The sequence below is a fragment of the Perissodus microlepis genome, chromosome 14, assembly GCF_051167445.1.
Source record: "Perissodus microlepis isolate ML-2025 ecotype Zambia chromosome 14, ASM5116744v1, whole genome shotgun sequence".
NCBI lineage: Eukaryota > Metazoa > Chordata > Actinopteri > Cichliformes > Cichlidae > Perissodus > Perissodus microlepis.
Genome location: NC_140474.1, coordinates 5,225,252 through 5,243,205, shown reverse-complemented (window position 1 = coordinate 5,243,205; position 17,954 = coordinate 5,225,252). Strand labels below are relative to the sequence as shown.

Here is a 17,954-nt window from a genome sequence, read left to right as displayed (position 1 = left end):
AAAAAGAATTCCAGTGTATTTTATTTGAAATTACATACAAATACCTAAAGGTAGGTACATTAGAACAAGGGAATAACAACAACAAATAATTATATCTTAAATATTTTTAAGTACTGCCTAATTTCCTGGTAATTTAGCAGGAAAAACAAACAATATTTTCTCATCTTGCAGTACGCTGTAAAGTACTTTGTACTTTTTGAGACGTGGGTTGTGTTATGCAGTGTCTTAACCTTGTCTAACCTCAACTAAATAATAGAAAATCTATTGTGTAAAAAAATAAATAAATAAAGGTTTAAAAACAATAAAAGGGTAATTCACTCAATATGGCCTGCACCCCAAAAAGCATAGCACACTTATGATGTAAGATTGGGAAATTGTGTTTTTCTGCAAAACACTACTTAAAATTATTTACAGTATCATTTGTGTCTCCTTTCCTGTAAAATACCCAAAATATTCTTTCGCACATAAAGACGACATCTGACAACCTCTGTTGTACCCTTAAAGATGAGTTTTGATACCTTATCATATATCATTGAAGTTGTGGTTTGATGACTATTAGAATAGTAGAGATCGGCCTCACTAACGTCTGATGTGAACCCAGTCATTTTGTCTATAAGAAGGTCTTAAAGGAAAGCTTTAATGGGTACTCCGAGCAGGATTTTAAGAGGTAAAGAGTTAATGTTGTGGCTGAACATCCAAACTTTTAAACCACTGAGTTCACTGTAATTTGTTGTGTAAGATTTACACAAATCCTGTAAAGGAAAGTGTATTTTTAAGGTATTTTACAGTAAGACTAATGTGGGACTTGTATCTGCGTTTGTAGAACAGCTCTAACACTCATTCAAGGGGTTTTATGAAAAAGTAAACAAGAAATCTCGGGCAGCTGTAACTTGCCCCACATAAAAGCCGTCATGTCAAATTGGTATTAGTCTGATTCTGTCAGAACTCAAGACTGAGATATTTCTATCCCTTGACTCACACTTGTTCTTGGCTCCTGCTGCAGAAATGAACATATTTTTAAATTAAGATGGGACCGGGTCTATTCACACACGGGGTTCACTGCAAGTTCAACGCAGAACGAGGAGAATGAAAAGAGAACGAGGTTGAGTCCGGGTGCGGAAAAATACCCACGTATGGAGTAACTCCGTGTACTTTTGAGTGGTGTCGTGTTTTTGTCTGATTGAGGGCTATAGAGCACCAAAACAAGCCGAGCCTTGTGATGAAACCAGAGGGGCGATTAGGCAGCACGGGGTGCTGCTCTTTTCCTGGGATTAGCAAAGCAGATTAATTATGGAAGGTCCCTTTAAGCTCATTCTGCCCCTTTAATTAAACCTAAACTCTTATCTACCAACACACACATTCATTTCACTCTCCGTGCTCTCAGGACTACATGCTGACTCCACTGCACTTTATCTCTTTCTCTCCATCCCCTTCTTCTCTCAGCCTCCTTCTTTCTGTCCTGTCCTCCTCCTCCTCCTCCTTTTTCTTCTTCTTCCCCTCCACACACAGTTAAATCCCAGCCCGGTGCTCCTGCTGTGTGGTCACTCTCTCCGTTTCGGCCTCCACTTAGCAGCAAAAACCAAGTGCCTATTGTGGCAGCCAATCACATCCCGAGTTTTACTCTCAGAGCTAAGTGATTGGCTCTTTGTGCTGAGCAGTTTTAGTGAGGCTATCTAGTTCCAGTGCTGCCTGTTGACTCAGTAACAGACAGAGTGTGTGTGTGTGTGTGTGTGTGTGTGTGTGTGTGTGTGTGTGTGTGTGTGTGTGTGGGCTCAGCAGCAGGTCTGTCTCTGATAAAGTTGTGTCTTTTGTGGATTATGTAAAATTTATCAAGGCTCCAACTAACACTCATTTCCAATTCCAGTTGATCGCCCAAATATTTTTTCTTTATCCATTTAGTCTCATAAATTCGTAAAACATGTCCTAATGTTCCACAGGACGGCTTAACAACCTTAAAATATCTTGATTTAACAGAAAAATGTGCTACGTCATACGCTGACATCATTACTTCTAACTGGTCGTGTTTAATACAAGCATCTTTATATTTTTCAGGAAACTTGAAACTTGAAACAACCTCCTTGCTCAGTATCACTGACGCAGTTATTATTGTTGTGTTTGTGTACGCTGAATTTTCTGAATTTGATATCTGAATATGAAACTTTGCCAAAAGATTCACGGAAATATAAAGAATTATGCTTAAATCAATAATTAGGAGTGTCATAAACATTGTTTCAGTCATCGTGGCTTCCAGTGTTAGTGTGGCTGAGAACAGGCTCACCAGAACTCTTTTAGCAGTTAATTGCATGTCTTTGGACTGTGGGAGGAAGCTGGAGTGCACACAGGGAACAAACAAACAAACTGAACAGTGGATCTGAAACCAACTGTTGTGGGCCAACAGCCCTAATGTAGCACCTACCACATGAGCTATCCCAGTCCAGGTGAATACAGCCTGGACAGGCCGCCAGCCAATCACATAACATACAGAGAGCCAGGAGAGGCTCCAGCGCCCAAAAATCAAATGGATGTGTTGCCTCTTATTTTATTTTTCCTTTGTCTTTAAATATGACTTAAATAATGGTTAAATAAAATAAGGTTTCTATAAATAAAATGGCTTTTATTTTTCTCATGCACTGAGTTTACACACTCTTCTTTAACTAAAGCTAGCCCATTACATCAACAGTGCACTGCTAAGAGGAAGTCTAAAGAAAAATTGCACTTTATTACATTTTTAAAAAATTAATCAACCACACAGCAAACAATCCTAAAACTGATAACTGATGAAGTAAATGTGATAGAGAATCTGTTATCAATATCTCAGAGTAAACATTAAATGACAGAGGAGTCACACATGGCCTCTTTAGAAGCCCCCAAACATGTGCCTGCGTACGTATTTCAGTCCTGATCTTGTGTCAGATTGTTGCATTGATAATCGCTGTAAACACTTGTGGTGTGTCTGCGAGCAGCGAGGGTCTCGACCTTATGTCTGCTAATCTGCTCCAGATGTGATGAACACCACCCGCTGTCACGCAGAGCCACAGAGCGCCAACATCTGTAAACATCTGATGAACAACATCCTAAAACGGTGCTGCTGTCCTCGCCTGTATTACCAGAGTGATGTCATCCCACAAATCAAAATGAAACTACAAGCTTCCAGCTGGGCTTCCTGCTAATATTAGTGCGCATATCAGAAAGACGCTGGTTATTTAAACGGATTTATTATTAGCTTTAAATGTATTTTCTTACATTACATCACCACGAGAGAGAATTAAGTGAGCATCTGCCAACGTACACACCTCGGCACCCTTTATGTATTAGCTTTAAGCTAATAAGCCTGCAGACAGTCTTTATCTTTAGACCTTAAAGGCAGTATGAAATCATTGTAAGGTGATAATTAAAGCTGAACAAACAGCAGCTTAATAATCTGTCAGTTGCATGAAAACAGACAAATCCTAAAATCTGGGAACAGATATGAACATTACTGAAGGTAATCCAAAGTTCTCAAGCCACCCCTCATTTCTTTACATTTTGCCTCCAAGGGGCCAGACTTTCTCCTCAGTCTTAAACTGTTCTTGAATCATAGTTGTTTAGACATTTGGCTGCTTGTTCACTCATTTTCAGTCCAGTCCTTGTACCTGACAATTTCCAGGGGAATGTTGTTTTGTTGTTTTGTTTGTTAAGCCAATGCACACTAACCAATGAATCATTAAAACATTTTTACAAGAACCAAACTCCAGCGATGAGCCTGTGTTGTGTCTACATGTGACAGTCAACTTTGCAAAGAAATCATTTAAAACTCTTCCCACCCCCAAGCACGGTGGTGCAGTGGTCAACAGGTCCTTCCTGTGGAGAGTTTACATGTTGTCTGCGTGGGTCTTCTCTAAGTACTCTGGTTTCCTCCCACAGTATAAAGACATACAGTTAGTGAGGTAGGTTTATCTGGTGGTGTGAATGCCACCTCTCACCCTATGGCAGCTGGGATAGGCTTGAGGCTCAGTGCCAACAGGTCTTCTGAAGTTATGAATCCACATTGCAAATTTTTGATTCAAGTAATTTGGGAGGTCAGGTGAGAGGTACAACAGTGACTGTCTACATGCAGCCAAACTTCTATCAAAACTGATGAATAAAGAAAAGTAGCATCAAATTTGACTGTAAAATCAGATGCAGGATCCTCTGGAAAAGCATCTGATTGGAAACGTAATCATATTTCAGTATGATAGTTATCCCAAACACACTGCCAGGGGAGTAAAAGCATGTGAGGATAGAAGAAAACAGAATGGTCAGCCATTAGTTGGCCTCCCCAGAGCCCGGACCTCATCGTTATTATAAAAAGTGTGAGATCATCCTGACAAAGAGCAGAACAAAAGTCAGCCAAAGAGCTTTAAGAATCCTGGAGACCTTTTCCTGCAGAATAATTAAATAAATGTAGAGAAAGATGCCTGGAGAATAAAAAGGGTCATACCAAGTATCGACTTTCAAGCTTGTTGGAAATGTGCTTTTGTGTTTTTGTCTCATAAACTGTACTTTTGTGTATGTTTGCAGATGTTTCAAAAAATCCCTGCACATTATTTCGATTTTCATACTAAAGTATTAAGAAACTACAGGTGGCTAAAGACTTTTGCACAGTACTGTATAAAGAAGTAAACCCTGTGAGTTAGAAGCTCAGGCTTTAGACTCAAGAGAATTTTATGTTTTTACTTTTAGCTCTGGAGCTCCTGGAGTTAAAATCACTTGTGTGAAACAGGTAATGAACTAAAGGCCCGAGGAAAGGTGTAGTATAACACAAATGTGGATTATTTTGAACTGAATCATGCAAAGCTACTCTAGCAGAGTCAAAGAGTAAAAATGTGAAACTAGAAAACAGCATAGGACCTGAAGGACACATCATTCATCCCACTGTCGTGATAAAAATCAAACTCCAAACACGGAAAAATATTTATTCTTATCTTTATTGTATAAAAACAAAAAAAGTACAAAATTCATGTAGAAATTTTACAATAGAAAAAAAGTTGAAAACAGCAAATACAAACTGCATGTGACTGGCCGACCGACACTGAGCTTTGCTGGTAGGAAAGAGGCGAGCGCTAAACCAGGAGAAACATCAGCTGTGAGCTCGCAGAGTTCACCGGCAGCTCTGATGACGGCAAACACGGCTAAAAGCACTGCGAGCAAAAGGCTGGACAAATATAAATATACAGGCTGTGAAGGAGAGTCTACGGAGCGAGCGGTTTAACCTCTGCTCAGTTCAGAGTCAGCTGAACTTCTACAGGCTGTGGTATCATTACGACTTTATACACAAAGGCTTTCAAAAGTCTTAAAAACAAGGCCCCGTGCTAGAAAACGGCGTGGCTAAGGCCGAGTGAGAGCGGCGTTTCAGACAGGCTGAAAGGCCCCACGTTTCCTGAAATAAAATGAAAACCGATAAGTGGGCACTTTAATCCAAAGTACGTTACAGTACATCAATCTGCATTCTTGAGCATGTGTAGCACCAGCAGCACTACAGCTGTCGAATAAAAACAGAAATCACACGGTTTTGGAAATAAATTTACAAAGAAAAACGTCACTGACGATTCGGCGTCCGTTTGGTTCGGCCCAGTCGATTCAAGCTGCTAAACACTGAGTATTGCTATGAGCCTGCGACGGCAGATTTCTTCTTCTTTGTGCTTTAAAAGAGGCTAAAGGGAAACTTTTTGGTACCATTTCTTCCCCATCTCATTTCATATTCACAAATGTGGCTTTCACATGGTTCAGTAATGCTCCTCACAGCTCATTTTTCACATTTGCTTCATGGCCAAAGACAGCAGAGAACAGAGTGTGAGTGAGGCCGTTTGTAATGCTTTCTAACACAGTACTGCTGAAAGTGTTTCTGCATGAATGAGTGTTTTCACTGTGGGTGATTTCTAAATCAGTCTGTTTTTTAACTGTTTCAACTCAAGTAGCGCTTAAATTAAAGTTTTTGATCAGGAATGTGTGAAAAAAACAAACAATAACATAAAAAACCCCAAACAAAAACCATGCTACAGCTAGGCTACTTTTCAAAATAAATTATGCTCTTAATACGAGCAATCGACCCCCCCCCCGCTTTTTAAACTACAATGAAAATAATCCCACAACCAAAGGGCTCACCTGACAAACATCATCGAATACTTTCCAACAATCATAAAGATCCAAATCATATATTTCTCTTTTGCTGACGGAATATCTTCCCAAATCCACTGGATTTAAATTCAGACTTGCTCTACAGTTACAACATAAAAAACAAAACATCTTCCGACTGGGATAAGTTTCATCTTCCAAAAGAATATTTACAGTTCATCAAGTAACTATGAACACTGTCAACACAGGCGGGCGAGCGAGTGAAGCTGGAACGTTTGAATGTAATGTGAACGCTCGAATCCAGTGACTGCAAACCTGCAAACAAGCCACTCCAACATTAAGTGTGTTTTATTCACTGTGTGTGTGTGTGTGTGGGGGGGGGGGGGGGCTGATTGTCCTGGTGTTGGAGATTAGACCTCAACAGAGCGCCAAGCAGAAAGGCACATTGTACACTGACATGAAGCAGATTGAGAGAAAGGTTCGGTCTGTGCTTCGGTCTGTGCTTCGCTCCGTAGCGGAATAACACCCGACTTTGTTTCGTTTTGTTTTTCCCTGCGATGCAACCACAGCGCCCAGTTTTCACAGTTTATAAGAAGAGGGACACAGGTTGCACGATAAAGACACAACGGCAACACGCACACATCAGACGAGGGTCAAATCGTGCCTTTGACAGTCCTCTAATGCTGAACGCCACAGCAGAAAAACACGTTTTTTTATATATTCAGAGGGAAGAGCTGGAGAGATGCAGTCTATTGAAACTGAAATGATTTTGCATCCTCCAGCTGATATTAAAATCAAAAGATTTACCATCCTAATTTTAAATATCATTTCTGTACTTTAACCCTGGAAGAGCATCACAAATCCCAAACTCTTGACAGCACAGCGTTGGAATTAGGGCTGAGGCTCAGAGGTTCACATACCTCATACACTTCTAGTGGCTTTAAACTTTTCTAAGGACCTCACAGCTTCTGTCTGACCCACATCTTCCATGTGTGCACACACACATACACTCCGACTCACACGAGCTGAGTCACACCTGCTACATAAAGAGCTGAGCCCCGAGACACGACATGGAGAAAAAAAAAAAAAAAAAAAATTTTACAAAATATACAGGTCAGTCCATCAGCAGCGGTCCGTTCCAGCAGACGGGCTGACGGGCTGACTGACAGGCAGTCAGATGGACAGGCAGGGTCCAGTTTCCACAGGAAGCAGCCCGATCCAGCTGCCGCTTTCATCTTCCCAACGCCTCTTTTGTTCAACGGATGTTTTCAGTCGCACTTCCAGGTGTGAGTGATGATGAAGAGCAGCAGCCAGTCCGGGTTGTCTTGTTCGCTACAGCAAGTCTATGTGAGCCTGTAGAGAGTGCTGAGAGTCTGGGTGATGAAGCTGAGGAGGCCTCGGCAGACGTCTCTGAAGTCGTGCCAGTGAGGGCCGCCGTGCTGGAGAGAGAAAGAAAAGACCAAATGAAGTCCAAATAAGATTCAACAACATTTCATTATTCAACAACTGACCTTTTTAGATGCTAAAAATGCGCATGCATTGACAAAATGTCCCCGAAACAGCTCATAGAAGAGACTTAATCACATGGCTGCAGCTTCATGCAAGTCAATGTTGTCTCCAGATGCCCTTGTTGACACATGGAGGAGCAGCAGCAACAACAAAGTGATTGAAACTATATAAATGATGTCAGCTGATCATTTATGAACTTTCAGAGATGCTACATTGGTTGAAGATTATGAAGAAAACTGTGCAGACACCTCTTCCTGAATGAAGAGAACGTTTATATACCAGAATCATGTTTAACCTCGATTTACTCAAATCATATCAGCTGCAAACATCTGCCCAGTTATTTAATCCCATTTTTAACTTCTTAGGTGCAAAGGTTAACTCAGGCTCAGTGGATGCTGCTCAGAAACCGCTTATCCTGCAGAGGTAGCCCCGTCGTGACATGGCAAGTACTCGTGACGCTGTAATCGCCTAATCTGACAAAGTCACCGTGTTATTGGACACAAATGTCACATAAATGTGCCATTGTCTTACTCCTAGGAAGAGAAGTAACCAGAAAAGACACACACGTCAACCCCACTGTGACAAAAATAACATCTACTAAAGGAAAAATCTCTCTTATTAATTCTTGAATGGACAAAAAAAATATAGATGCATTTAGATGTTTCCATGTTGAGCTATGAAAGGTGCCTTTTCCTGCTTTTTGATTTGTTTTTCATGTTTTTAAAATATTAATAAATATATGCTTCTGAAACAAGAAGTGTCCAGAAAGAGATAAATGGAGAGAAAGACTAATAATGAGGAGCGCTGAGCCCGAACACGAGGAAAACAAGAGTGTTTCTGTGTGGAGGACGATGAACCTCTGTGGCTGTGGTTGTGGTTACACCTCCCTATATGCTTCCTTTGCAACCTCCATCCCTCCTTCCTCCCTTTCCTCATTGCTTTTGTTTCAAAGTGCTCGTTCAGAAAAACTGACTAGATCATAAACAACACGCACAGTTTCCTCAGTTTCCCCCAGAGACTGAAGTATCTCTCTCAGTGTGAAGACAGAGCGGCAGACAGTTACACGAGAAGCAAACCCTGAAACCTGCTGCACTCGTCTGCAAGGAGGAGTACGCGGGGAGGCGGGTGTGTGACTACATCCTCATAAAGTGAGCAACTCATGTCTGAGTGCGAGCCAGGAGGAGGTGACGTCATCTTTGTTTGTGTGCAAAAGGCGGGATGGTGAGGGAGTGAGAGAGGAGAGGAGGTGGGAGGGAGGAGGAGGGGAGGGGGGGAGGTCACTGCCGACTCCTCACGCGATGTAGAGCACAGAGGCAGGGCGGGGCCGGAGAGGGAGCGAGATAAAGAAATAACAATCAAAAGAAACAGACAGTAAAGGGAGGAGAACGCTGTCATTCAGACAAAAGGAAGAAAAAAAAGGATTAAAGAGCTCCATGTGTGACCTAATTTCTGAATGAAAGGAGAGAAAGAAGAAAGAGCTAGATGATGCAAATTCTGGAGAAACCTCAGGATTGCTGCTATTGCAGATCTTAGTTTCTTACCTGCAGCTGGAAAAAACAAATACTAGACACAAGGCCTTTATTGTGCTTTTATTCTTCATTTATAACTAACTTGGGGCTCTTATTGTGAAAATCTGACATAATTATGACCATTCCGAGGGTTTGATATCTACAAGGGACTTGTAATTTGAAAAATCCAGCAGAATTAAAGCATCCTAATAATTTCCCATCCATAACTGAAGGCTTTTATTTTGAAAACAACAACAGTTTAACATAATAATAGGTTTTATTTTGAAAATATGAAATGCCTGATCTTTCTGATTACTTTCTTCAACTAACAGTGGCTTTTATTTTGAAAAAATTGCATATTTTAAAGCATAGTGTAACGTGTTAGTCCCCGTAGGGAAATTACTCCTCTGCATTTAACCCATTCACCCAGTGAAGCAGTGGGCAGCGCCCGGGGAGCAGTGTGTAGGGACGGTACCTTGCTCAGGGGTACCTCAGGGTAGCTATTCAGTGGAGTTGAACCCCCAACCTTCCGATCATGGTGCAACCACTCTACCTACTGAGCTATCCCTGCCCCCCTAACTTCAACTAACAGTGGCATTTAGTGCACACATAAAGCAACTTTTTATGGAGCAGCTGTTGCCTAGGCTACCATCTAACGTATCTGCCACACCCTCATGTATCAACAGTATCCTTTGCTACAACTGCTTCCCTCCCTCACTTGCTTCAGGGTGAGAAAAGTTTAACTATGGCCTCGCAGCATTCATTGTTGCTGAAACTCAGTCACTACAGAGTCTTTGGGCACCAGGTTGCTCTAAGTCACTTCCTGTGTGGATGCTCCTTCATGGCAAAAAATGTATTCAAACAACTAAGGGCTTTTACTTTTAAAATCTGACATGATCTGCTAACATCCAGCGACTAACTGTGGGTCCTTCCCTGCTGCCCAGATAGAAAACAGATAACTAATGAACAGGAGCAAACAATGAATAAAAGATGGAGATAGGAGCGCACACAGTTGTAATTGATCCACTCGCTCACACTCACAAATATCGATCTCTCTTCGCTCTCATGCACACGTGCAATTACTCATTGAACTCACATCCACTTATAAACCTGATAACAATGAAAGAGCAGGGCGGGGGAAAGAATCGATGTAACTGCGCTGCTTTCAAGGACTAGAAAGCACTTCGCACTTACGTCACCATCAACTCCACACTGAAAAAAACCCCACTGCAGTCGCCAAAACAGCTCAGCGACTTTAGGGTTAAAGGTTAAAACTGAGCCCAGTTATTTCCCGTCACCCTCCTTACCGCTCTGCGGCGGAGCGTGACGTTCAGCTCATCTCCAATTGTCCTCAGCTGGTTCGCCACCCTCCTGATCTCCTGCTCCTGCACTGCTTCTCCCCCAGGAGCTCTGCGGCGAGGCGAAGCCCAGGATGGCCGCTCATTTCGGGGCAACATGTTAGACTGAGGTCGCAGCTGGCTGGAGGGCTGCTGGAGCTCCTGTCTGCTCGAGTCTGCAGAAGAAAAGAAAACTGCATATAAGAATTTCTTTTTACCTTCCCCACGAACTCCATCTGCCTCTCAAGTGAGAAGAAATGTTCACGTGTGAACGGCCAGAAGCTCCTGCAGAGTTTCTGATTATCATCAATTGATTGTCAACAAGCAGCATACATTAATGGCCTCCTTGTGCAGACAGGTTAAGTCAGAGGGGATGTGTGCCCACACAGTAACAGACACTGAACTCCTCCACAGAGGAAAACCGGATTAAAAATTACATACAGAGGAATCATACTAATTTAAATTTTATGCATTTCAGTGGGAAAAGAGGCCGAGGAGGTGGATTTTCTTGACCTCCGAGAGTAAATCAGGCTAAAAATAAATGTTTAGTTTTCTCACACAGACCGACAAACATACAAATTTCTTAAGGAGGAGGCTGATGGGGTGACTTATGTTCTTCTTCATGGAACTTGGGAGAGTAATCTCTTAATCTGCTTAATAAGTCTGGCATAGAGAGCTTTTGTGTGTTTGTTGTGTTTACAGAATGATTTTTGTTTTGTTTTCTTGGACAAGCAGATACCTGAGCCTCCAGTCTGATTCCTCTGTCGTGACAATCCAAACTAAAATCAGACCTGAATCTGTTTGAGATATTATGACTTTAAGAAAACTCGATTTATATCATCTTATTCTTTTCATTTACATATCTGTACTTACTTTGTGCATTTTGGTTTAAGTGTTTCTTAAATCCTTTTTCATAGTGTGGGAAAGCATCGTAACCGGATAAATACTTTAACTACCTCAGTCTTTTAATTTTGATGGAGATGAACTAATTAAAAGTTAATCATCTGCTGGCTTCGGATTTCAGCCTCTTTGATTTGAACAACTCGTCTGTAAAAGCTTAACAGATGCCCTCTGTGACCTCTATACGGCACACCTTTGGTTCCCCAGCTTGTTTTCTACTTCGTCCAATCATACAGCTTCTTTGAAACAACCCCTGTCTCCGGCACAACGCTGAGCGCCGTTGGCACCCCCGGCAACCGCAGCATCCACTTTGCTAGGAGGATTATAACTTATCCTTTAAAGATGCAGGTGACTAGACAGAGAGAGGCGGAGTGAGACGGCGAGAGAGAGAGAGAGAGAGAGGAAGAGAGAAAAGAGAGAGCGGCGAGGAGAAAGAAAAAAAAAACAACACAAACCGGAAAACCCTGGCTTGTTGCCAAGGTAACTCTGAGGCAGCACTCCTGGAGACATCTGCGTGCGATTGGAAGACAGCACAGGGGGCCGAGCTGTGATAGGATGACCTAGAGGAAAGGGGGTGGGTTTCTAGATGAACCTGTCCGTCTGATAGGCTGACGGGGTGACAAGGTGACAGAGAGACCCCCTTGACCAGTTAAATGTGGGAGCCACTAGAGACAGAAGGGGTGGGTGAGGTGAAGAGGGGGTGGCATTAAAAACCTCAGACTAAACCTAAAGACACACGGACGGGGGAGGCAGAAGGCTTAATGGTGAGCTGGATAACTCTACCTACTTTAGTTCTGTTATTAATATTTCACTAATATCTATAAAACTTGGGATGCAACAAGCCTCCAAAACCACCATTTCTAATGATCTTTAAACAGTACAGCTCTCATCAGGCTAATATGGCCATAACGTTATGGGAGGATGTTCCGTGACACGATACTGTGGACGTCTGTAATGCAGTGTCTTTACTTTTATAACACCCGTATAAGAAACAGATACCTGCAGATGAACCAAAACAGAGAAGAGCAAAACAGGGAACAGGGAACTATCTAGTTTATTGAATTTCCGCTGACTGCGCTGGAAGCTCTGAAACATTGTTTCCTTAACAAATACACAACCTAAGCAAATGCGCTGCACATGAGCCCGCGAATGACGTGACCGCAAAGGAGCGCATTGTACGGCAAAGCAAACTATCTCACCTTGATGACTCGCTGCGAGCTTTGGAGCAATTAACTAATGAGTAAACCATTTTAAGACTCGCGGCCACAAACTTTCCTAGACATCACCTGAAAGCATAAAAATCTGGCACATTATCCGGTCTTTAACCTGTCAGCTTCCTGGTAAAAGATAAAGAAAAAAAATCTGTGTAATGTTTGATTGCGGTGATGTGTGAATAGCAGCTATTCAGGTGTCTCTCTCACCTAAAGTACTTCCTGCAGCGACAGAACATTTGAAGCGGACTACTTCCTGCTGTAAAGCATCCTGACCTGATCCTCCAGGAATCATCCAACGTTCATGTGTGAAAACAGTCTGACCCTCTGGTTTATTAAATAATTGGCTGACTGATGATGGCTCAATAATTATTACAGCTTTACGACTAATTGATTAACTCGGTTTCTGTACAGATAGCTGAATAATCAACTTACCCACTCACTGAATAACAAATCCACTTGCCCATTAACTGGCTTAGTGATTGACTCATAAGCCTGCTTAGCAAACTTTTAATCTGATAAACCGACTTTTGTAAAGCTGTTTTTGTAAATAATAATAAAAAAAATACCTAACTGAATAAATCCCTGCAGCTTTGACTCTTTGGCCTCATTTCCTGCTGGTGACACACTGACAGGCTGACCTGACTCTGTGCTGCTGGGCTGAGCCTCTCATGAGGAGGAAACTGCAGATTGTTTCTTTATTGCAGGCGGGGACATGTCTCAACATGCCTGCATGCACAGCTGAACTACAGCTGAGAGAGGAGGAGGAGGAGGAGGAGGATGGTAAGATATTTGTTTACATTGCTACAGCCCTGTCACAACAGCATGGGTTAAAGTCAAACCTGCTGAGCCACTTCTGCAGCCTCACCCGAATTCACCTTTCTGATAAATTTTCCTCCAGGATACAGACTCTTGGGCTTACTTCACCTGATTCCTGAATCGCCCGGAGAGGTGATTTTCTTTCTAAAGCGGAGGGCTGAATGTCTTAAACAGCCTCAGGCACAAATCAACATCTTATCACAGACACCTTATTCAGAGCGACAGCAGCACAATGAGCTTTCAGAGCCCTTTTTACTAATATTACAAAGTGGCAGCGACTCTAATGTCCCCTGAAATGAATCCGGCCTTGCGCCATAAACTCTGAGCAGTTTGAGGCGTCTGTGGCGCCTTGGGCAGCTTCTTGAAAGATCAACATAAAGGCCAGCTGGCCTCAAGGTCACTCTGCCAAAGAGGGACCACATGTTGATCCCTGCGACAGCTGGAGCACATCTCATCTCTACCCTCCACCTGTCCCCACTCATCAGCGCTGCCCAAACAAACTCATGTGAAGTAAATAAAGCCACGGCTCCAGTAAACACATAACCAACCAATACTCTCCTGCTAACTGATAACGCTGGTGTTTACTTAAGGGTGGGGGTCTGGAAGGCAAACACTTGCGTGTGGTTGTGGCTGAGTCACATCTGATCACAACCGCTACTGCTCGTTGTGTATACATGCAGCTTGCTTCCTGCTGCAGCGGCTTTTAAAATCAGATTTGCTAAGGCTCACCTGACCAGCCAAGACAAACTGAGACAGATTCTGACATTTTGATCTGTTACACTTCAAAGAACTGTAAGACAGAGACTTTTTCTTTTCTGGAATATGTTAAAAACTACCACAAATTAAAAGAAATAAAGCTTCAATTAAAGCTGCAAGCTGAAATAATATAAGATGTTTTAAGTGTGCTTCTGTTGCTGCTAGGTGGCGCTACGACTCAGTGGTGGTATGCAGATGTTTTCGGGTTGGGACTCTTATCGCACATGAGAAGTTTGGGGCAGACTGGACGGTTTATATGTGAATTCATACAACATAAAGTGATCAAAATTCACCACGGTGCCACAGACACACCCTTCGACAAACACTTGCTGTAACATCCCTAAAGTCTTTACAGCAGACAGACCACATATGAAGACGAGCCGTCTAAATCACTAGGAGGAGACGTTTGTTAGAAAAAATAGTCCCAAAATTGCATATAATGAAAACTGGGAAAAACCTGCAGCTCAAAAAGATTTATCAGGGGATGGATTGATCTGCATAAGTGTACTGCATAAGACAAAGTTTAGCTTCCCTTTATCCTTGTATTCACGTAGAGTGAATTCAACAAGAGTTGTTGTATTTGTGCTATATCCCTGACAGAATGTGCCCCACATGGCTTCACACAAACATACTATGTCCCACATTTACTCTGTTGGAATCACTCTGGCTGTGGCTGAAAGGGTTAATGATTAACACCGCACTCGGGCTTGGTGTTACATTAACCTTCTTTTCTGCCTGCCTGTCAAAACAAGTAGAACTACCCCACGTAGTTTTAATATTACACCATGCTACAACTCACTGTGTGCAAAACTGTAAATATTCAATATTACCTGAACGCTCTCCTGAGATGTCACCGGGTGCAGGTGCACCTCTGCACCTCAAATCCCTCCGGTTGGGAGGCGATGCTGCGGGTAACTGCTGGTGAACTCGGGGGTCGTCGTTGTCGTCTGGGTGGGAGTACGACAGCGGGTACGACACATAGAGAGCCTGCATGGGCTGCAGGTGATGGTGGTGATGGTGATAGTGGTGGATGTGTATGGCACCAGTGCTGGTCCCGGAGGAGGAGGGGGTGTTGGTCGTACTATTGAGCATCCCAGGCCAGGTGTGGAGGGGGCAAGGCAGCTCCACTCGGCAGGTGTTGTGACACGGAAGAGAGGAGTTTCCTCCAGCAGGGGTTTCTCCAGCGCTCTGTATGGTCTGTGCTCTGGCCATATCAGTTGTAGCCTAATTAAGGAAGACAGAAGTTTTAAAATTTTGTGTTAATTTTCAATTCAGTTGTGTTTTTACAGTTTAAAGTTTTAGTTCTGTTTTTATTGGTTTCAGCGTTGGTTTTGGTTTTTGTTATGGCTGTCATTCATCAGAAAGTATAACACATATCCCAGTCTCCATAAACATAGGCACTAAAGCTTAAAGACTCAAAATTAAGACATCTCCTATATATAGATTTTTTATCATTTTGCCCATTTTTATAAATATACAAAATGATTTTAGTTTTCATTGTTTTTAAAGGTTTTTACTGGTTTTTAAAGGTTACGTTGTTTTTAAAGGTGCAAATATACAAGACTGTGTAAATTCATTTATTATAACAACTAAAAATACGTCAGACAATAATCATTTTAGTTTGTTGAGCGCACAGAGGCAGCTGTGTACGGTGTAAAAACAAGTAAACTGAAGATTTAAAAAAAATAAAATAAATAAAAACAACCCCACAAATCTATTTTTAGCGCCTCTGATTTTTCCTCCGGTATATTCTGCTGTAGGCCGCTAGGAGGCACCAGCGGCTCCATTTTCGGAGCACGAGACCTGTGTTTGTAAACAAATCCGTGCCGCCCGTGCACGAGGCAGCGCGCTCGCGAACTCACACAGTGAAGAACAGGGACGCGCGCGCTGATTTAACGGCGGAACACTTCGATGTTCGCTGTCACCGAGCAGAAAGCGGTGCACGAACAAAACTCAACAAAACCGTTTATTTAATATTTTGTCGCCACAAATGCACCCAATGTTGTTCATTTCCGGGCACAGAGTCAACACTGACAATTTAAAAATAAAATCCACGAGAGGCAAAAAACACAGAAACAAAAAAACAGCGCTGACTTTACGAACTTGTCCGCACTGCCGCGAAACAAAATTAGCTTATATTTATGTTTTTACCGCCACGTTGTTAGCTTTTCGTCCTCTGACATGTCGGGGCTTGTCTCTGTCAGAGCAACGCGAACATCAGCTCACTGCACAAGAAAATAAAACTCTGTGTAAAAATGCACTGTTTGAGTATAAAATCTGAGAGGAGCTTGAAGTAAACGGGCTCGTTCAGGTGAAGTCTAAAGCGCACTCCTGATGCCCACAGCTGGGCAGATGATGCAACTTTGCGCTGCCAACTTCTGCAGAGAGAAATCCGGCGAAAAGCGCTTACTTGGTGGAGGTTTTCTGAAGATCCGCGGCGAGGCTGTCTGCAGGTCTGAACCTGACGATAACAGGTGGCCATAAGACGGAATAAAAGCTGCCGAAAGAAAACGTGGATGCGCCGGTGAGAAGGCTCCGGAGATGTTTAAAGTCCGCCCGGAGGAAGCCGTGTCACTCCATCCCAGGTGTCCCGCTATGAATGGCGTCGGTGAATTTTTTTTAATCTCTTTTTGTCTCGGGTTACGTCATCAAAACAATAATATTGATGAAGATGAGGTGTAGCGGGACTACGTTCTGCCTGGCTTGCTGTCTGTCAGGGTTTTCCGTCTGAGCTGGTCCGTCTCGGCTTTTAAAACGCGATCGGTAAAACATCCGGTCTAGCCTTTCACAATAAACTCCACACAATACAATCAAAATAAACACATCTTTCTCTTTCGGCTTCTCCTGTCAGGGGGCTTACCTCCATCTCTGCATGTCCTCCTTCACTTCATCTTCAACATCTTTTGTCCAATATATCCACCATCCCTCCTCTGCAATTGTCTAAACCATCTCAGACACACAATATATCTGCTTTCCTTTTCCCAATCATAGTCCCTACATTTAATATTCCCCCCTCTCACCTGTATAGTCCCAATCACCGCCTCCAAACACACACCTTCCCTCTTGGACACCAGTCAAATCTAATAGAAAGCCCCCTTATCTGTTTGCCAAATATGATATTTTAAAAAGATTTCCCATCTTTTCTGTGACAGAATTTTCCCATTTCAATCCAAGGATCTGTGAGTCTCATGGCTCTTTAGCATTCAGTATCTGAGTTAAGCAAAATTGGACTCTAAAACTTTCTAGTTGACTTGCATAAAAATAAAATCACTAAGATGTATTTTAACACTTGTTTTAACAAATATCACTAATGATTCAAAAAATTAATGTCTGTGTAAAAAACACATTAAAGAAAAAGTTAGTGCATGTAATAGAAATCACCACATGTGGGCTCACTTTATGTGCAGACTGAGTCACCTATCCAATGATATGTGCTTAATTTACTTTTGCGTTTGCATTGTTCTTGCTTTAGCTTTTATTTTGATGGGGTTGTCTAACTTCCGGTCCCTCCCTCCCTCTCCTCCTCCACAACAAGTGCAGACATGCTCCTTGACAGGATGCTGCTGTCTTTAACTCCACCGCTGTCCCCTCTGCCTGCCTTCTCTCTTTCTTTTACATTTTCTTTATATTTGACATTTTATCAAAAACTTTTAAATCCTCTTCAGCACGTCTCCATGTTTTTTTTGTTTTTTTTAACTCACACATCAAACACTCCTTCATATTTAACAGTTAATGCCCTTCTTGTGCTCTGTTTTTCCTCCCTCCCCCCCTTATCTTTAACTTTTTTCATGCCACAGCCCCACACAGCGGTCAACAAAACA

General features: G+C 42.4%; 1 protein-coding gene across 1 annotated transcript; it reads right to left on the bottom strand.

The window, feature by feature from the left end:
• Nucleotides 1–4,928: 4,928 nt before the first annotated feature.
• On the bottom strand, nucleotides 4,929–16,895 carry bbc3 (BCL2 binding component 3). Its single transcript, XM_084951229.1, has 4 exons — nucleotides 16,544–16,895; nucleotides 14,964–15,357; nucleotides 10,418–10,623; nucleotides 4,929–7,532 (listed from the first exon to the last, which is right to left on the bottom strand). Exons 1-4 carry the CDS (start codon nucleotides 16,613–16,615, stop codon nucleotides 7,437–7,439), a joined length of 768 nt encoding a protein of 255 aa, XP_084807355.1. The 5' UTR covers nucleotides 16,616–16,895; the 3' UTR covers nucleotides 4,929–7,436.
• Between the last annotated feature and the right edge of the window lie 1,059 nt (nucleotides 16,896–17,954).

Bases quoted from the DNA above. Each gene is read 5' to 3' on its own strand.
- bbc3 (XM_084951229.1), bottom strand. From the start codon at position 16,615: ATGGCCACCTGTTATCGTCAGGTTCAGACCTGCAGACAGCCTCGCCGC. The intron at 15,358-16,543 runs GTAAGCGCTTTT...TTCCTTAATTAG, and splicing joins CTTCAGAAAACCTCCACCAA to GCTACAACTGATATGGCCAG. The intron at 7,533-10,417 runs GTAAGGAGGGTG...TTCTCTCTCCAG, and splicing joins TCACGCTCCGCCGCAGAGCG to CACGGCGGCCCTCACTGGCA.